The 15608-nt window shown below is 50.6% G+C and overlaps 1 protein-coding gene across 1 annotated transcript; it reads right to left on the reverse strand.

Moving 5' to 3' along the window:
* Nucleotides 1-6848: 6848 nt before the first annotated feature.
* Nucleotides 6849-8028, reverse strand: CCDC70 (coiled-coil domain containing 70). Its single transcript, XM_068165276.1, is given in 5 exon segments — nucleotides 6849-6922; nucleotides 6925-6969; nucleotides 6972-7220; nucleotides 7223-7416; nucleotides 8012-8028. Coding segments are annotated over 5 exon segments (579 nt in total).
* Nucleotides 8029-15608: the final 7580 nt, after the last annotated feature.

The raw sequence follows: 15608 nt of genomic DNA on the forward strand, positions 1-15608 counted from the left end.
TTGAAGGCTTAGCAAGTCCTGCATAGAGCAACCTGGCAATGGGATGCACAAATCTGAGGGACTGGCTGGGCTGCATGCCTGGATCTCACTTGCTTTCTGGGGTAGGTGAAGCATTTCTTGCTCTCCTCCAATGGACAAGAATATGGAAATACCATGGAAGATACTACAGAAAATGTGTGTTGGGGCAGAGGGATCCCACTTGATCCACACTGAAGGGCAGTTTGGCCTTACTCACGAGCTAATGAAGATGGTGATGAATATGATGTTCATATTCCTAGGTGATACCCAAGAGTAATGGCTTTCACAGCTTATCATAGCATCAGTCAGGGGTGGAAGGGACCACAAGGATCATCCAGTTCCAACCCCCCTGCCATGGGCAGGGACACCCCACACTACATCAGCCTGGCCACAGCCTCAGCCAGCCTGGCCTTAAACACCTCCAGGGACAGGGCCCCAACCACCTCCCTGCACAACCCATTCCAGGGCTTCACCACTCTCCTGGGGAAGAACTTCCTCCTCCCCTCCAGCCTCAATCTCCCCACCTCCAGCTTCATTCCATTCCCCCTAGTCCTAGCACTCCCTGAGATCCTGAGCAGTCCCTCCCCAGCCTTCCTGTAGCCCCCTTCAGATCCTGGAAGGCCACAATGAGGTCACCTGGGAGCCTTCTCTTCTGCAGACTGAACAGCCCCAACTCCTTCAGTCTGTCAACTGAAGTTTCTCCCTGAGACAGAAATTACTGACTGCAGCTTTGCACCTGGAAAAACACAAAACCTCCCAAAGCCCAGAGTGCCATGCAAGAGGGACAGCAGAAACTCCCACACAGAGCAACAAAGAGCTTGAGTCATTAGTGCCAAATCAGCACAAACGTTTGAACAGGAGGAAGAAATAGCTCCTGAGCTCACCTGCACAGTTTGACAAAGCAGCAGTGGCATCAGGAAGCCTTCCTGACACAGGCCTGGAGACAGCTGGTGGGAGAGGCAGCGCCTAGCAAGGGGCAGAGGCATTTAAGTCAGCTGGCATGTCTGCATGTGTCACAGCTGCCAGGGCAAGAGGGGCAGAAGGAAATGCAGCTTACTCAGTATGTGCAGACATAGCCATAGTTTCCTGCTCTGCACATCAGTCACTGCACATCAGTCACTGCACAGGAGGAATGTAAAGAAGCTACTGAGAGGCAGTTCTGTGACTCCTGGGAGCCTGGAGCCACAGAGAGCATCCAGCCACAAATATAAACCCCACTGCTGTTCTGCCAGGGAGCCTGGCTGAGGTGTGGGAGCATCAGTGCAGAGGGGGCTGCAGAAACTGGGGGAGGAGATGGAATACTGTGGGTGAAAATACCAGGTGGGGAAAAAATAACCACACTGTCATGCCTCAGGAATTGACATCTCATGTGGGTTAAAGAAGAGAGCAGCCATGAAGAGACTGTATTTATAAACCAGTTCTATAATGATGGCATTCTCTCTGGCTCGCAGCTTCTCTCTGGCTCTCAGCTTCTCTGTGAGTCTCAGCTTCTCTCTGGGTCTCAGCTTCTCTCTGGCTCTCACCTTCTCTCTGGGTCTCTCAGCTTCTCTCTGGGTCTCTCACCTTCTCTCTGGGTCTCACACCTTCTCTCTGGGTCTCACCTTCTCTCTGGCTCTTAGCTTCTCTCTGGGTCTCAGCTTCTCTCTGGCTCTCACCTTCTCTCTGGGTCTCTCAGCTTCTCTCTGGCTCTCAGCTTCTCTCTGGCTCTCAGCATCTCTCTGGCTCTCACCTTCTCTCTGGGTCTCAGCTTCTCTCTGGGTCTCAGCTTCTCTCTGGGTCTCAGCTTCTCTCTGGGTCTCAGCTTCTCTCTGGGTCTCACCTTCTCTCTGGGTCTCTCAGCTTCTCTCTGGGGCTCTCACCTTCTCTCTGGCTCTCACCTTCTCTCTGGGTCTCAGCTTCTCTCTGGCTCTCACCTTCTCTCTGGGTCTCAGCTTCTCTCTGGGTCTCTCATCTTCTTTCTTTTTCTTTACTTTTTTCTTCACCTTTTTTTCTTCACTTTTTTGTCTTTTTTCTTTTCCCTTTGGAGACCTTATTGCTGTCTATGACTCCCTGAAGGGAGGTTGTAGCCAGGTGGGGGTTGGTCTCTTCTCCCAGGCAACCAGGAACAGAACAGAGGACACAGTCTCAAGCTGTGCAGGGGGAAGTTTAGGCTGGATGTTAGAAGTTCTTCGCGGCGAGAGTGGCCATTGGGATGTGCTGCCCAGGGAGGTGGTGGAGTCCCCATCCCTGGAGCTGTTTAAGACAAGACTGGATGGGACACTTAGTGCCATGGCTTAGTTGATTAGATAGGGTTGGGTAATCGGTTGGACTCGATGACCTTGGAGGTCTCTTCCAGCCTGGTTGGTTCTGTGTGGTTCTGTGTGTTGACTGAGCTAGGAGCATGATTGGCAGAGGGGGGTGGAGGAATTTCAGATTCCACAACATTTGGGGATTTCGTGGAAGGTTCTGGCCCTGATCCAGCAATTCACTCAATCTCTGTGGTACCTGGGAGGTGTGAAAGTCCCACATAATTCTGTATGTAGAATTAAAACTGGGATTCTGCTCTCATTGCTTCATAGGTGGCAGAAGCAGCTGGCAAGGGGAGGCACTCAAAGGTGGTGGTGAATCTGAGCTGAGAATACATGCTCAATGATGTGGGCTTTTATCAGAGTAAAAGACAAAGTAAACGACCTTCTTGCTCTCTACAGCTCCCTGATGGGAGGTTTTGGCCAGGTGGGGGTTGGTCTCTGCTCCCAGGCAACCAGCACCAGAACAAGAGGACACAGTCTCAAGCTGTGCCAGGGGAGGTTTAGGCTGGAGGTGAGGAAGAAGTTCTTCCCAGCAAGAGAGATTGGCCTTTGGGATGTGCTGCCCAGGGAGGTGGTGGAGTCACCATCCCTGGAGGTGTTTAGGAAGAGCCTGGATGAGGCACTTGGTGCCATGGGTTAGTTGATCAGATGGTGCTGGGTGATAGGTTGGACACGATGATCTCAAAGGTCTCTTCCAACCTGGTTTATTCCATGGGATGGGATGGAATGGAATGGAGGTGTTCAAGAGGGGATTGGATGTGGCACTTGGAGCCATGGTTTAGTTAGTCCTGAGGTGTTGGGTGCTAGGTTGGACTTGATGATCTTTGAGGTCTTTTCCAACCTTACTGATTCTATGGTTCTGTGATCTTCAAGGATTGTATCTGGATGCTGCAAATCATCTTACTTGTTCAGTCTTTTGGAGGGAGAGACAGAAGTCTTCCAGATAGCTACAGCACTCAGGCAAGTGAAGGAGGCCAGAAAGAGGTGGAGTGGGTTAGTCTAGGGAGACTTGGGCAGAGAAAATCATACCAGGCTTGATATGGATAACTACAAGGCAAAGGAAAGGGCTGTTCCCCATGCCCACTGTGGACAAGACTACAGATAAGAAGTCAAAACTGCTGTTAGGAAGATTCACCTCAGATAACATGAAAAAAACTCAGTTTAAGGAAGGCCCTAGAGAGAAAGTGATGGCTGGGAACAGTATCACAGTGTCACCAAGGCTGGAAGAGACCTCAAGGATCATCAGGTCCAACCTGTCACCACAGACCTCATGACCAGACCATGGCACCAAGTGCCACATCCAATCCCCTCTTGAACACCTCCAGGGATGGGGACTCCACCACCTCCCTGGGCAGCACATCCCAGTGATGAATGACTCTCTCGGTGGAGAACTTTCTCCTCACCTCCAGCCTAAACCTCCCCTGGTGCAGCTTGAGACTGTGTCCTCTAACCAGACAAGCAGAACATCTCAGAGAGGGGTTTGCACAGACCATTACAGGTATGGCTGCTTTTGAGGCACAGACAGGCTTGGCAGCTGCTTTGTGCTCTCCCACTCCACTTTGGATGAGTTCATGCTTCAAACACCTTCAGTTCTTCAGGCATGCCCAGCTCATTCTGGCTCCCTGCAGCCACCCTATGCCAGGAGAGCAGACTTGCTCTTTCAAGAGAGGGGTGGTTATGGATGTTTTTCCCTCTGAATTTCATGCCTGGAAAACCTCTGTGTGCATCCTGCAGAGGTGGCAAACGCAGCCAGGCTTTTCCTTGCAGTGTTTTATTTGTTCCCCTTATTCCTTCACAGAGAGTTAGCAGGCAGTGGCTTTGTGACTGAAATTCCTCCTCAGTCCAGAGCTGCTGGGTGCAGAGCAGATGTCCTCTAACTTCCCACTTCAAATGCCCAGCTTGCAGCCTTCTGCATGTGGCCTTTCTTCAGCACTGCCTCCCAGGCTACTGGGTGGATGGAGCATTTTGAGAGGGGAGCCTTGTTGAGACCAAACTGAGGTGACCAGTGCTTATGGCTCTGTGGCAGGTTGGTGAGCTCCAGCCATGCCAGGGGAAGAGGCAGAGGTTCTCCTGCCCCTGAAGTTTTCCCCAGGGAGGTGGCTGAATCCCCATCCCTGGAGGTGTTTCAGAGACTCACAGATGTGCTGAGGGATGTGGTTTAGCACCAGCCTTGGTGGAGTTGGAGAATGGTTGGCTTGATGATCTTCAAAAGGTCTGTCCCAACCAAAATGATTCTGTGATGCTATGAAATTCTCAGGGGAGCTACCAGCAGCCTAAGCCCATACTGGGACATTGCTTTTCTGTGGACAAGCCTCTGGCTCTGTGCTGCATTGGGTAATGCCTTGCATTTCACAGCTGTTGTATTGTGCTGACAACAGTCTCAGCAGAGGAGCACTGCTCTGCTCTCCTGGGAAAGAAGTGACTTGGAGCTCTCCTAGCAGCATTTCATGTGCCTCAGGTTCTTTGCAAGGGGAAGCACGCCTCATTTCACTTCAGGCTATGTTAATTGACATGTGGGTTTGAATAACTGAGAGCAATTCTTGGCTTTTTGGCATTAAAGCATATTAAGTGACAAGTGCTTTTTGCAGACTGTTATTTGCTGAGAGGTTCTTTCTCTCCATGGCATCCAAAAATAAAGCTCTGATGCCCTGGGAGCCCTGAATTTGCTGAATGGTCTGATGGGTCCTTTTCATCTCTGGCTTACAGGGTAATAATAGAAGAGTAATAACAAGGGTTGCAAAGCCTCCCTACCCTGGCTGAATCAGATGGCTTTTCTAGTGGTCTGGTTATTCACTGAGCAATAAATATTCATGGGGTTTCCAGGAGAGACATAGTGCATGATTTGTCTGCAGCACAATCAGACAGGACAGGCAGCCTTACCCTACAGCAGATGACTAGAGCCTGGATTTGACTGACAGGCTTGAGTGACAGCCTAAGCACGCCTGACACTTGCAGGAGGCATCAGATCCTTCAGCAGCAGTTGTAAAGGCTTCTTACACTGTGTCCTTGAGCCTTTTCTCTCCATCCTGGAGGAGAATGAGGTACGACTAGAGCCGTGAAAATGATCAGGGGGTTGAAGCACCTCTGCTAGGAGGACAGGCTGAGGGAGCTGGGGTTGTTCAGCCTGGAGAAGAGAAGGCTCTGGGGACACTGGCCTTCCAGTACCTGGAGGGGGCTTACAAGAAGGACAGAGAGAGACTGTTTGCAAAGGTCTGCAGTGACAGGACAAGGGGCAGTGCTCCCAAACTAGAGGACAGCAGATGTAGATTGGATGTTAGGAACAGGTTCTTTACCATGAGGCTGCTGGAACACTGGAACAGGTTGCCCAGGTGGTTGAGACCCCATCCCTGGAGGGATTCAAGGTAAGGCTTGATAGGGTTCTGGGCAACCTGGTGTAGTTGATGATGCCCCTGCTGACTGCAGGACTAGATGACCTTTGGAGGTCCCTTCCAGCCCAGACCATTCTGTGACTCTACAGTTCTCATGCTCCCATAGCAGAGGGAAGTTCAGTGTCTGGTTTGACTCAGAGGAGTATTTGTCACTGTTACCCTTGCCCCCCACTATCTCACCACCACTGCTATGTACAGAGGGTACAAAGCAGATTTGTGTGTAGACCAGCCTTCACAGCTTTGAAAACCTGAAGCACTGGAGTTCAGTTTCCCAGAAGGAAAGGAAAAGTGCAGTTCTTGTGCCCCAGCCCAGCAGTAGGCACCATCTCCCTCCTCACGTCATGTAAAGTGCTGCTGAGCACTGACCATGTGTTGCACTGAAGTTGTTGAGCATTGCCTGCTAGAGGCTCCTGGACCTGCCCTGGCAGCAGCTGAATAACCATCCCAGCCCTGTGTGGCCTCTCTCCTGCCTTCACACACATGCATACTCACGCTGCTAAATTTACTTCGCCCTTGCTGCCAATTTTCCCCCCAGCCTGCAGTTTCCTCCACCTGCTGCTGACTTCTGTAATCCTTTCCCTGTCACTCCTCATCCTCTCCCTGTGTCAGCAAGGCTGCTGCCAAAGCTGCTGTGAGGCAGACAGTGGGTGCAGGGGGCTCACCTGAGCAGGTAAATCTTCCCATCAGGCTCCCAAGAGCAGTGGGAAGTTAAATGGAAAGCGAAAGCCCAAACCTGGTGGAACGACAGAGCTGAGAACCAGGAGGGTTAACTGTGACTCTTAAACGTGGGGGACCTGGCAGTGTAATTTATTAGTAGCTTATTTAGGCACTGACTCAGATGATACAAACTGCACTGAGTTAGGTGAACTCTCCTGAGCTCCAGAAGATGACTTCAGCTCCCATCTCCTGAAGGCTTTACCCATCCACATGGCTCCTGGTGACAGACCAGCAAACCAGGTTTTCTTCTTTCCTCAGGCTGCAGGACCTAAGAAGAATGCTGTCCTGAAAACATAAGTGCAGTGGCTGTAACCCACAGCCCACTTGCTGTGATTCACCCCCAGAGCTGGGGAACTGGCTGAGGCACAGCACTGCTGCAGTAAAACCTCCACATCAGTGCACAAGGCCTTCAGGATTCTGAGCCTGGCAGAATAATTCAGCAGTGCACAGTGGCAATACCTCCCCTCCCAGCACCAAAGTCCTCCTCCCAGGTCAACATTTCATACTTCCATCTTGCTGGAGAGCATCCTCATACTTCCAGAGAGCTCTCTCCTCTCCAGGAGAGCTGTTACATCTGCTCACAGAGCTGCTGCCTCCTCTGCCCACAGGACTCTGCCTTCATCCAGAAGGACCTTGTCTTTCTCCCAGGGGAGCTGATGTGCTTTCCAGAAATCCTTATCCTTCTTCCAGAAAGCTTTACAGTCCTTCCAGGAGCCACAGTATACCCTCAGGAAGGTTTCTGCTTCCTCCTTAATAGGCTTTTCTTCCTCCCAAAAGGCAGCTTTCTCCTTCCAGATGGGCTTTTCTCTTCCAAGAAGGCTTGGTTGGCCGTCTTGACATCTCTGACTTTTTCCTGAAAGCCTGTGATTTTCTCCCCAAAGCTCTTCATTGTCTCATGAAGACTCTGAATCTCCTCCTGAAAGGCTTTCTGAGCCTGCAGCTTCCTGATGGGGTTCTGTTGGTGAGAGGTGCAGTGGGAAGGGCAGAACACCAGCTCTGCTTTTCTGCTTGGGCAGAGACCCAATCCAGCTGCCTCCACCTCTCAGCTTGTGACCTAGCAGAGAGGGCAGTGGTGGGCATCAGTGAGGACATCACCCAGACAGGTGTCACAGCTGGCTTGAAGTGGTGTTGCACCACAAGTGCAGACATTTGCCCTGAGCAAAACGAAGTCCCTGAGCAGGACTCATGCAGCAGGAGCTGCAGTGGCACCTCAGACTCAACCTGTGTGTTCAGGGCAAAGGTTGAGCCTTCTCTGAGCCATTTCCTACCATGTCTCCAGGCACTGCTGGCTTGGAGACGTGCAAGGGGCTGTGCCAGGAGCAGCCTTCAGCACTGTGCTGCTCCCACCCCAGCTCCAGCAGTGGGTCATGAGCTGAAGGACAGAGACACCTCTGCCTCTTTCTCTCCAGTGCTTGAGGCACTTTCACCTCTCTGACCCTCGACTGTGTCTCCTGCCCCTTCACAGACTGCTGCCCTCAAAACTTACAGCTGCCAGAGTCACAGGAAACCTAACAGCAAAGAGCAAAGAAAAGCCTCACTTCCCAGTCACTAATCTACCTAATGACCCTGCAGCTAGAATTGAAGCTGGTTGCTACTTACAGTTTCTTTTGATTCATTGTGACTTACTGCCCAGGGCCTCCAGCTCTGGAGCAGGCAGCAGGCTGCCTTACAAATAAACCCCTTCTGATTATTAATATATCACGAGCCTGCCTATCCCTTGCTGTAGTCAGGGGAGGCCCTGGGGGGCTTTGGGGATACAGGGAAGCTAATGGCAATATGCTCTGTGTGAGGAAGGAGAAGGCTGGATGTTGGGAAGAAATTCTTCAGAGCAAAAGATGTGCTGCCCAGGGAGGTGGTGGAGTCACCATCCCTGGAGGGGTTTAGGAGGGGACTGGATGAGGCACTTGGGGCCATGGTTTAGTTGGTGCTGGGTGATAGGTTGGACTTGATGATCTCAAAGCTATTTTCCAACCTGGTCTGGTCTGGTCTGGTCTATTCTATTCTATTCTATTCTATTCTATTCTATTCTATTCTATTCTATTCTATTCCATTCCATTCCATTCCATTCCATTCCATTCCATTCCATTCCATTCCATTCCATTCCATTCCATTCCATCCTATCCTATCCTATCCTATCCTATCCTATCCTATCCTATCCTATCCTATCCTATCCTATCCTATCCTATCCTATCCTCACATCCCAAGGCATAAGAGGGCAGGGGGTACCCATGTGTGGGTTTGAGTTTGCCCCCCAAGTATGTTTCTGATATATGTGGCTAAAGCTTCCTTTGGATCCTGTCCCAGGAGATTAGGAGGCCAGATCAGGAAATCATTTTGCTTTCCTGAGGCTGCTGTCTCCTGAGCATGCATCCAGTGGCACAAGTAGAGCTTTGCCAGCCTTTTCTCACGTGGGGCAGTGAAAATATTCCCATTTGTTCCTCTACTGCACTCCTGGGGCAAGATTCTAAGGATGTAGGATAATTTTATCAGAGTGCAGTTTTCAGTTAGAACATCACTATTGTCTCTCAGAAAAGGACTAACTGGTGCAATTTTATGCCACAAGTCTGCAAACACTCTCAATTGCCACCAGGATGACAGTCACTGGGTTTCTGCAGGCATCTCTGAGGGGCCAGAGCTAATGGCTAACAAGTCTGATGCTACATCTTTATTGATGATCTGGATGAGGGCTTTGAGTCCATCAGCAGTACATTTGCTGATGACACCAAGCTGGGGGCAGGAGTTGATCTGCTGGAGGGTAGAGAGGCTCTGCAGAGGGACCTGGACAGGCTGGGCAGATGGGCAGAGGCCAAGGGCAGGAGATTGAACACATCCAAGTGCCAGGGGCTGCACATTGGCCACAACAACCCCAGGCAGTGCTACAGGCTGGGGTCAGAGTGGCTGAGAGCAGCCAGGCAGAGAGGGACCTGGGGGTGCTGGTTGATGGTAGGCTGAACATGAGCCTGCAGTGTGCCCAGGCAGCCAGGAGGGCCAATGGCATCCTGGCCTGCATCAGGAAGTGTGTCCAGCAGGAGCAGGGAGGTCATTCTGCCCCTGTACACTGCACTGGTTAGGCCACACCTTGAGTCCTGTGTCCAGTTCTGGGCTCCTCAGTTTAGGAAGGAGGTTGAGTTGCTGGAAGGTGTCCAGAGAAGGGCAACGAAGTTGGTGAGGGGCTTGGAACACAGCCCTGTGAGGAGAGACTGAGGGAGCTGGGGTTGCTTAGCCTGGAGAGGAGAAGACTCAGGGGAGACCTTCTTGCTCTCTACAACTACCTGAAGGGAGGTTGTAGACAGGCAGAGGTTGGTCTCTTCTCCCAGGCACCCAGCACCAGAACAAGAGGACACAGTCTCAGGCTGCGCCAGGGGAAGTTCAGGCTGGAGGTCAGGAGGAAGTTTTACAGAGAAAGAGTGATTGCCCATTGGAATGGGCTGCCCGGGGAGGTGGTGGAGTCGCTGTCACTGGAGGTGTTCAGGAGGAGACTTGCTGGGGTGCTTGGTGCCATGGGTTAGCTGATTAGGTGGTGTTGGGTGATAGGTTGGACTTGATGATCTTGAAGGTCTCTTCCAACCTGGTCTATTCTATTCTATTCTATTCTATTCTATTCTATTCTATTCTATTCTATTCTATTCTATTCTATTCTATTCTACAGTGAGGGCTTAGGGATAGATGTAAAGTGACATGGAAAGGGCTGCCTTTACTTGGTGTGACTCTTCTTCTTCTCCTTGCTCCCACCACCTCTTACCATCCAAACCAGCTCCCAAAGTTATTCAGTAATTAGTGAAAACTCAGCCTCTGTAAAACTCTGTAACAGAGACCCACAGTGCTTGCAGAAGTGCAGTCCTTATGGGAGTTGTGTCTCTGACACCCACTGGTGACTGTGACCCCCTGGTCATCTGCAAGTGACCTAGTTCCATGAAGTTTGGAAGAGCTGATTGACAGCCAAGTGGTGCTGGGTGGACCTGGAAGGAATTACTGGTCTCCTGGTACAGTATTGGCCACACATAGAATAGAATAGAGTAGAATAGAGTAGAGTAGAATAGAGTAGAATAGAATAGAGTAGAGTAGAATAGAATAGAATAGAGTAGAATAGAATAGAGTAGAATAGAATGGAATAGAATAGAATAGAATAGAATAGAATAGAATAGAATAGAATAGAATAGAGTAGAATAGAATGGAATAGAATAGACCAGACCAGGTTGGAAGAGACCTTTGAGATCATCAAGTCCAACCTATCACCCAACACCATCTGACCAACTAAACCACATGATGCTTTGCTTCATTTTCACGATGGCTGAACACCTCTGCACCTCTTACTTGGACATCTTCTCCTTCCCTGTGCTGTCCAGAGCCAGTCTTTGAGCACAGTGCCATCTGCTGAGGCTTGGGGTACTCATGCAGCCCCAACAAATAACATCACATCTCACACACCCCCTCGGACAGGAAAGTTTAAAACTGGGCTTAAGTGCCAGCCCCCCTCTGAAACCCCTTTTTGTCATGAGAAGCAACGCTGGGCCTGGCACTTCACCAGAAATGGATCATTTGCATGAGTGAGTCTGCTTGCTCAGGTTAATCAGGGTTTGCTGCAGCTCTGGGCTGAGCTGGCTCCTAACCCAACTGCCACCCCCTGAAACTGGGTCTGAAATGGCCATTTTTGGCACCTGAAGCCCAGGACACAGCCAGTTCTAGAACAGACCCAAAGGGAGCTCCAAAGTTTGTTGTGCAATGACAATACTGCATCAGCTTCATGGAGAGCTGCTACCACCTCCTCTTTGTGGAGGAAGGTCTCAGGCTGCCAAGGAACACCATTGGGCTCTTGCTCAAACAGAAACTGGCCTGGCAGGGAACATCACCTTTAAAGAAGGCATTTTCTTTACAAAGGGCTAAGGGCCTGCTCCAGGACCTTCTTCTCCAGCCATGAGATGATGCTCTGTGCATGGAAACACACAGATGCAAGAAGCCATGGGGCTGCCTGCCCCTGAAGCACCTTCCTTACTGGCATCCCACAAGCCTGGGCTCCCATCTCGAACTCTCAGCTGCAGTCTGGGACCAAGACTTGTAAGCAGGCAATGGGGATCAGGAACCAGTGCAGTGAGCCCTAGTTTATGGGATGTGAAGGAGCTGCATAAGACAAGATTTAAGAAGGATATTGAGACACTTGAACAAGTCCAGAGAAGGGCAAGGAGGCTGGGGAGGGGTCTGGAGCACAGCCCTGTGAGGAGAGGCTGAGGGAGCTGGGGTTGCTTAGCCTGGAGAAGAGGAGGCTCAGGGGAGACCTTCTTGCTCTCTCCAACTCCCTGAAGGGAGGGTGTAGCCAGGTGGGGGTTGGTCTCTTCTCCCAGGCAAGCAGCACCAGAACAAGAGGACACAGTCTCAAGCTGTGCCAGGGGAGGTTCAGGCTGAATGTGAGGAGAAAGTTCTTCCCAGCAAGAGAGATTGGCCATTGGGATGTGCTGCCCAGGGAGTCACCATCCCTGGAGGTGTTGAAGAGGAGATTGGATGAGGCACTTGGAGCCATGGTTGAGTTGATCAGATGGTGCTGGGTGCTAGGTTGGACTTGATGATCTCTGAGGTCTTTTCCACCCTTATTGACTCTATGATTCTCTAAGTGTTTTCAGTTTTGTTGAGCAGCTCCTGTGTCATGTGTGGTTTGGTACCACCCAGCTGAGGAGGGTAAACACACTGGCAGGTGGGAGAAGACAATGATTTGATGAGACAATGACACACAAGCCATTAAAATGGGCGGTGTTTTCCTCCTGCACACAGAGGAGTGGAGCTGTGCATCTCCTGGTGACTGGCTGCAGTGAGGATATTCGCTCTCATCTGCAGAAGTGCACACCACACTGACTGAGATTACCATATCTTATCCACAGTAACTTTATGGGCTTGGATTTCTTTATTCTATGTGAAGCCCTTTGAGTTCCCAGCCCTTTTTCCTCAACTTAGAAGTGAGCAGTTTATTCCTGCTGCTGCATTAAAGGAGGCATTTTGCTGCTAGGAGGGTTTAACATTTTGCTCAGCTGTGAGAGCTTTCCCTTACACTCCAGCACAGAAGACAATTAAGGCAGAAATGTGCAGGAGTTTTATTACACCCTTGTGCGAGGAGCTAATATTTCTTTTCCCACTTCATTTTTCAGGGATTCCCAAAGGATTCCACAGGCTCTGCACATTGCCCCAGCATGCTGCTTAGTGGCATGCACAAGAAATGCAGAGAGAGCAGCGGGGCTCTGGCTTGCAGGCTTTGAGTCACTCACTTTGTCTCACTGCAGCTTTCAAGAGCACTGCAGTTGCCTGGTTCGTGTGCTGGTCTTACAGGGGAATTTTGCTCAGGTTAATCTGCTCAATTTGCCACTTGGGGGAGAGGAGAGGAGACTCGAGGAGAGGAGACTCGAGGAGAGGAGACTCGAGGAGAGGAGACTCGAGGAGAGGAGAGGAGAGGAGAGGAGAGGAGAGGAGAGGAGAGGAGAGGAGAGGAGAGGAGAGGAGAGGAGAGGAGAGGAGAGGAGAGGAGAGGAGAGGAGAGGAGAGGAGAGGAGAGGAGAGGAGAGGAGAGGAGAGGAGAGGAGACTCGAGGAGAGGGGAGGGGAGGGGAGGGGAGGGGAGGGGAGGGGTAGAATGGAATGGAATAGTATTAACCAGGTTGGAAAAGACCTTTGAGATCATCAAGTCCAACCTATCACCCAACACCATCTGATCAGCTAAACCATGGCACCAAGTGCCTCAGCCAGGCTCTTCCTAAACACCTCCAGGCATGGTGACTCCACCACCTCCCTGGGCAGCACATCCCAATGGCCAATCTTTCTCTCTTTCTGAGAAGAACTTCTTCCTAACCTCCAGCCTAAACTTCCCCTGGCACAGCTTGAGACTGTGTCCTCTTGTTCTGGTGCTGGTTGCCTGGGAGTTGTAGGGAGCAAGAAGGTCTCCCCTGAGCCTCCTCTTCTCCAGGCTAAGCAATGTACTGCATAAGACCCTTAATGGGAAGGCTGTGAGTTCAAGCCTGCAGTGGGCAGTAGTGTCTTCCCTACTCCAGTCATGAGGTCTGTGGTGACAGGTTGGACTCGATGATCTTTGAGGTCTCTTCCAACCTTGGTGATACTGAATGTGCACACTGAATGAACCCCAGAAAGAGACCCTCTAAGCAACTCAGCTAAGAGAAGTCTGCAGCAAGAGCAGCTACCCCTTACTAGATTTAATGAAGCTACTCTCCATTGGCTACCCAGCACATTTTCTCCTTTGTCTCTCTCTTCCTTGGGCCTAGACTGCATTATGATGAATTGTCCTGAGTAAGGAGAGCCATGAAGCAGACAGTCTGATGTTTTCTCATTTCCTGCCTTGCCTCTTGGGCACTGGCCAAGTAAACTGCTGCACATAAACCTCCCTTCCCCAGGACTGTCTCATAGGAAGCAGCCAAGGAACAAAACAGCCACAGCAGCAGGCTGCACACAGCTCTGTAATTAATTATGACAGCCACACAAAACCATCAGTGATGTGGGTGAGAAGAAAGTGCTGGGTCTGCTCTCGTGTGTGACGACACGTGTGTGGGCAACGAGGCTGCGGAGGGGTCTGGAGCACAGCCCTGGGAGGAGAGGCTGAGGGAGCTGGGGTTGCTTAGCCTGGAGAAGAGGAGGCTCAGGGGAGACCTTATCGCTCTCTACAACTACCTGAAAGGTGGTTGTAGCCAGGAAGGGGTTGGTCTCTTCTCCCAGGCAAGCAGCACCAGAACAAAAGGACACAGTCTCAAGCTGCACCAGGGGAGGTTTAGGCTGGAGGTGAAGAGAAAGTTCTTCCCAGAGAGAGTTGTTAGCCATTGGAATGTGCTGCCCAGGGAGGTGGTGGAGTCACCATCCCTGGAAGTGTTCAAGAGGGGATTGGATGTGGCACTTGGTGCCGTGGTCTAGCCATGAGGTCTGCAGTGACAGTTTGGACTCGATGGTCCTCGCGGTCTCTTCCAACCTTGGTGACCCTGTGATACTGTGATACTGTGACCCTGTGATACTGTGATACTGTGACCCTGTGATACTGTGATACTGTGACCCTGTGATGCTGTGATGCTGTGACACTGTGACACTGTGATACTGTGATACTGTGACACTGTGACACTGTGATGCTGTGACACTGTGACAGGCTCAAGCATCGCACAGTGCCTGCCCCGCACTGAAGACTGCAGCTCCCAGACCATCCCACTACACATGGAGGCTGTTACCTCCTGGCTCCCAGAGCTTAGGGAACTTAGGCCTGGGCACACAGTGATTTGCTGCACTGATAGCATTTCTAGCCTCAGTGTCTTCCTAACTCCACAGAGCCAGGCAGCTTGATGATAGCCCAGAGCCTCACCACCAGCGCCAGCTGCACTTGCCACAGTCTCGGGCCCCGTTATTTTTATCCATGATCTTCAGGTGATGATTGAGTATTATAATTTCTGGGATGCCTATAGGAGATCATCAAAGTGTTGGTAAGTCAGTATGGATGATTGGTTTCCCCTGCATAAGCAGAGTACTCCTCAGCAGACATGTATGGGGGTGTTTTGTTGCCTTGAACAATGGCAGAACGCAAACGCACACTGAGTCTCTTTTCCACGGGCTGTTTGTGTCTCAGTCATTCAGACCAGGGGAATTGGCACAAGAAAAGTCAAGATTCCTGATTGCATGCAGCACTTCAGAATGCAGCCAGGATGTTTTGCCATTTGAAAAGAACAAAATGACACAGGAGATGGAGGACTATTTTTATGTTGATTTTGACTTCTGAGTCAGCAAGGTAGGAGAAAGTCCTGTGGTGAAAGCACTCATCCTGTATGGAGGGTGACAATACAAGCAGCTGGGAAAGAAAGACAGCAGCTCTGCAGGGCCCTTTCCCTCCCCACACTAACTATTAAGGAGCCCAGAAAATCCAGGATAGGATAGGATAGGGTAGGATAGGATAGGATAGGATAGGATAGGATAGGATAGGATAGGATAGGATAGGATAGGATAGGATAGGATAGGATAGGATAGGGTAGGGTAGGGTGGAATGGAATGGAATGGAATGGAATGGAATGGAATGGAATGGGAATGAATAGAATAGAATAGAATAGAATAGAATAGAATAGAATAGAATAGAATAGAATAGAATAGAATAGAATAGAATAGAATAGAAACCAAACCAGGTTGGACAAGACCTTTGAGATCATCGAGTCCAACCTATCACCCAACACCATCTGATC

This window comes from Melanerpes formicivorus, unplaced genomic scaffold (assembly GCF_026170545.1).
Source record: "Melanerpes formicivorus ecotype bairdi unplaced genomic scaffold, bMelFor1.0.p_v2 SCAF_87, whole genome shotgun sequence".
NCBI classification, from domain to species: domain Eukaryota; kingdom Metazoa; phylum Chordata; class Aves; order Piciformes; family Picidae; genus Melanerpes; species Melanerpes formicivorus.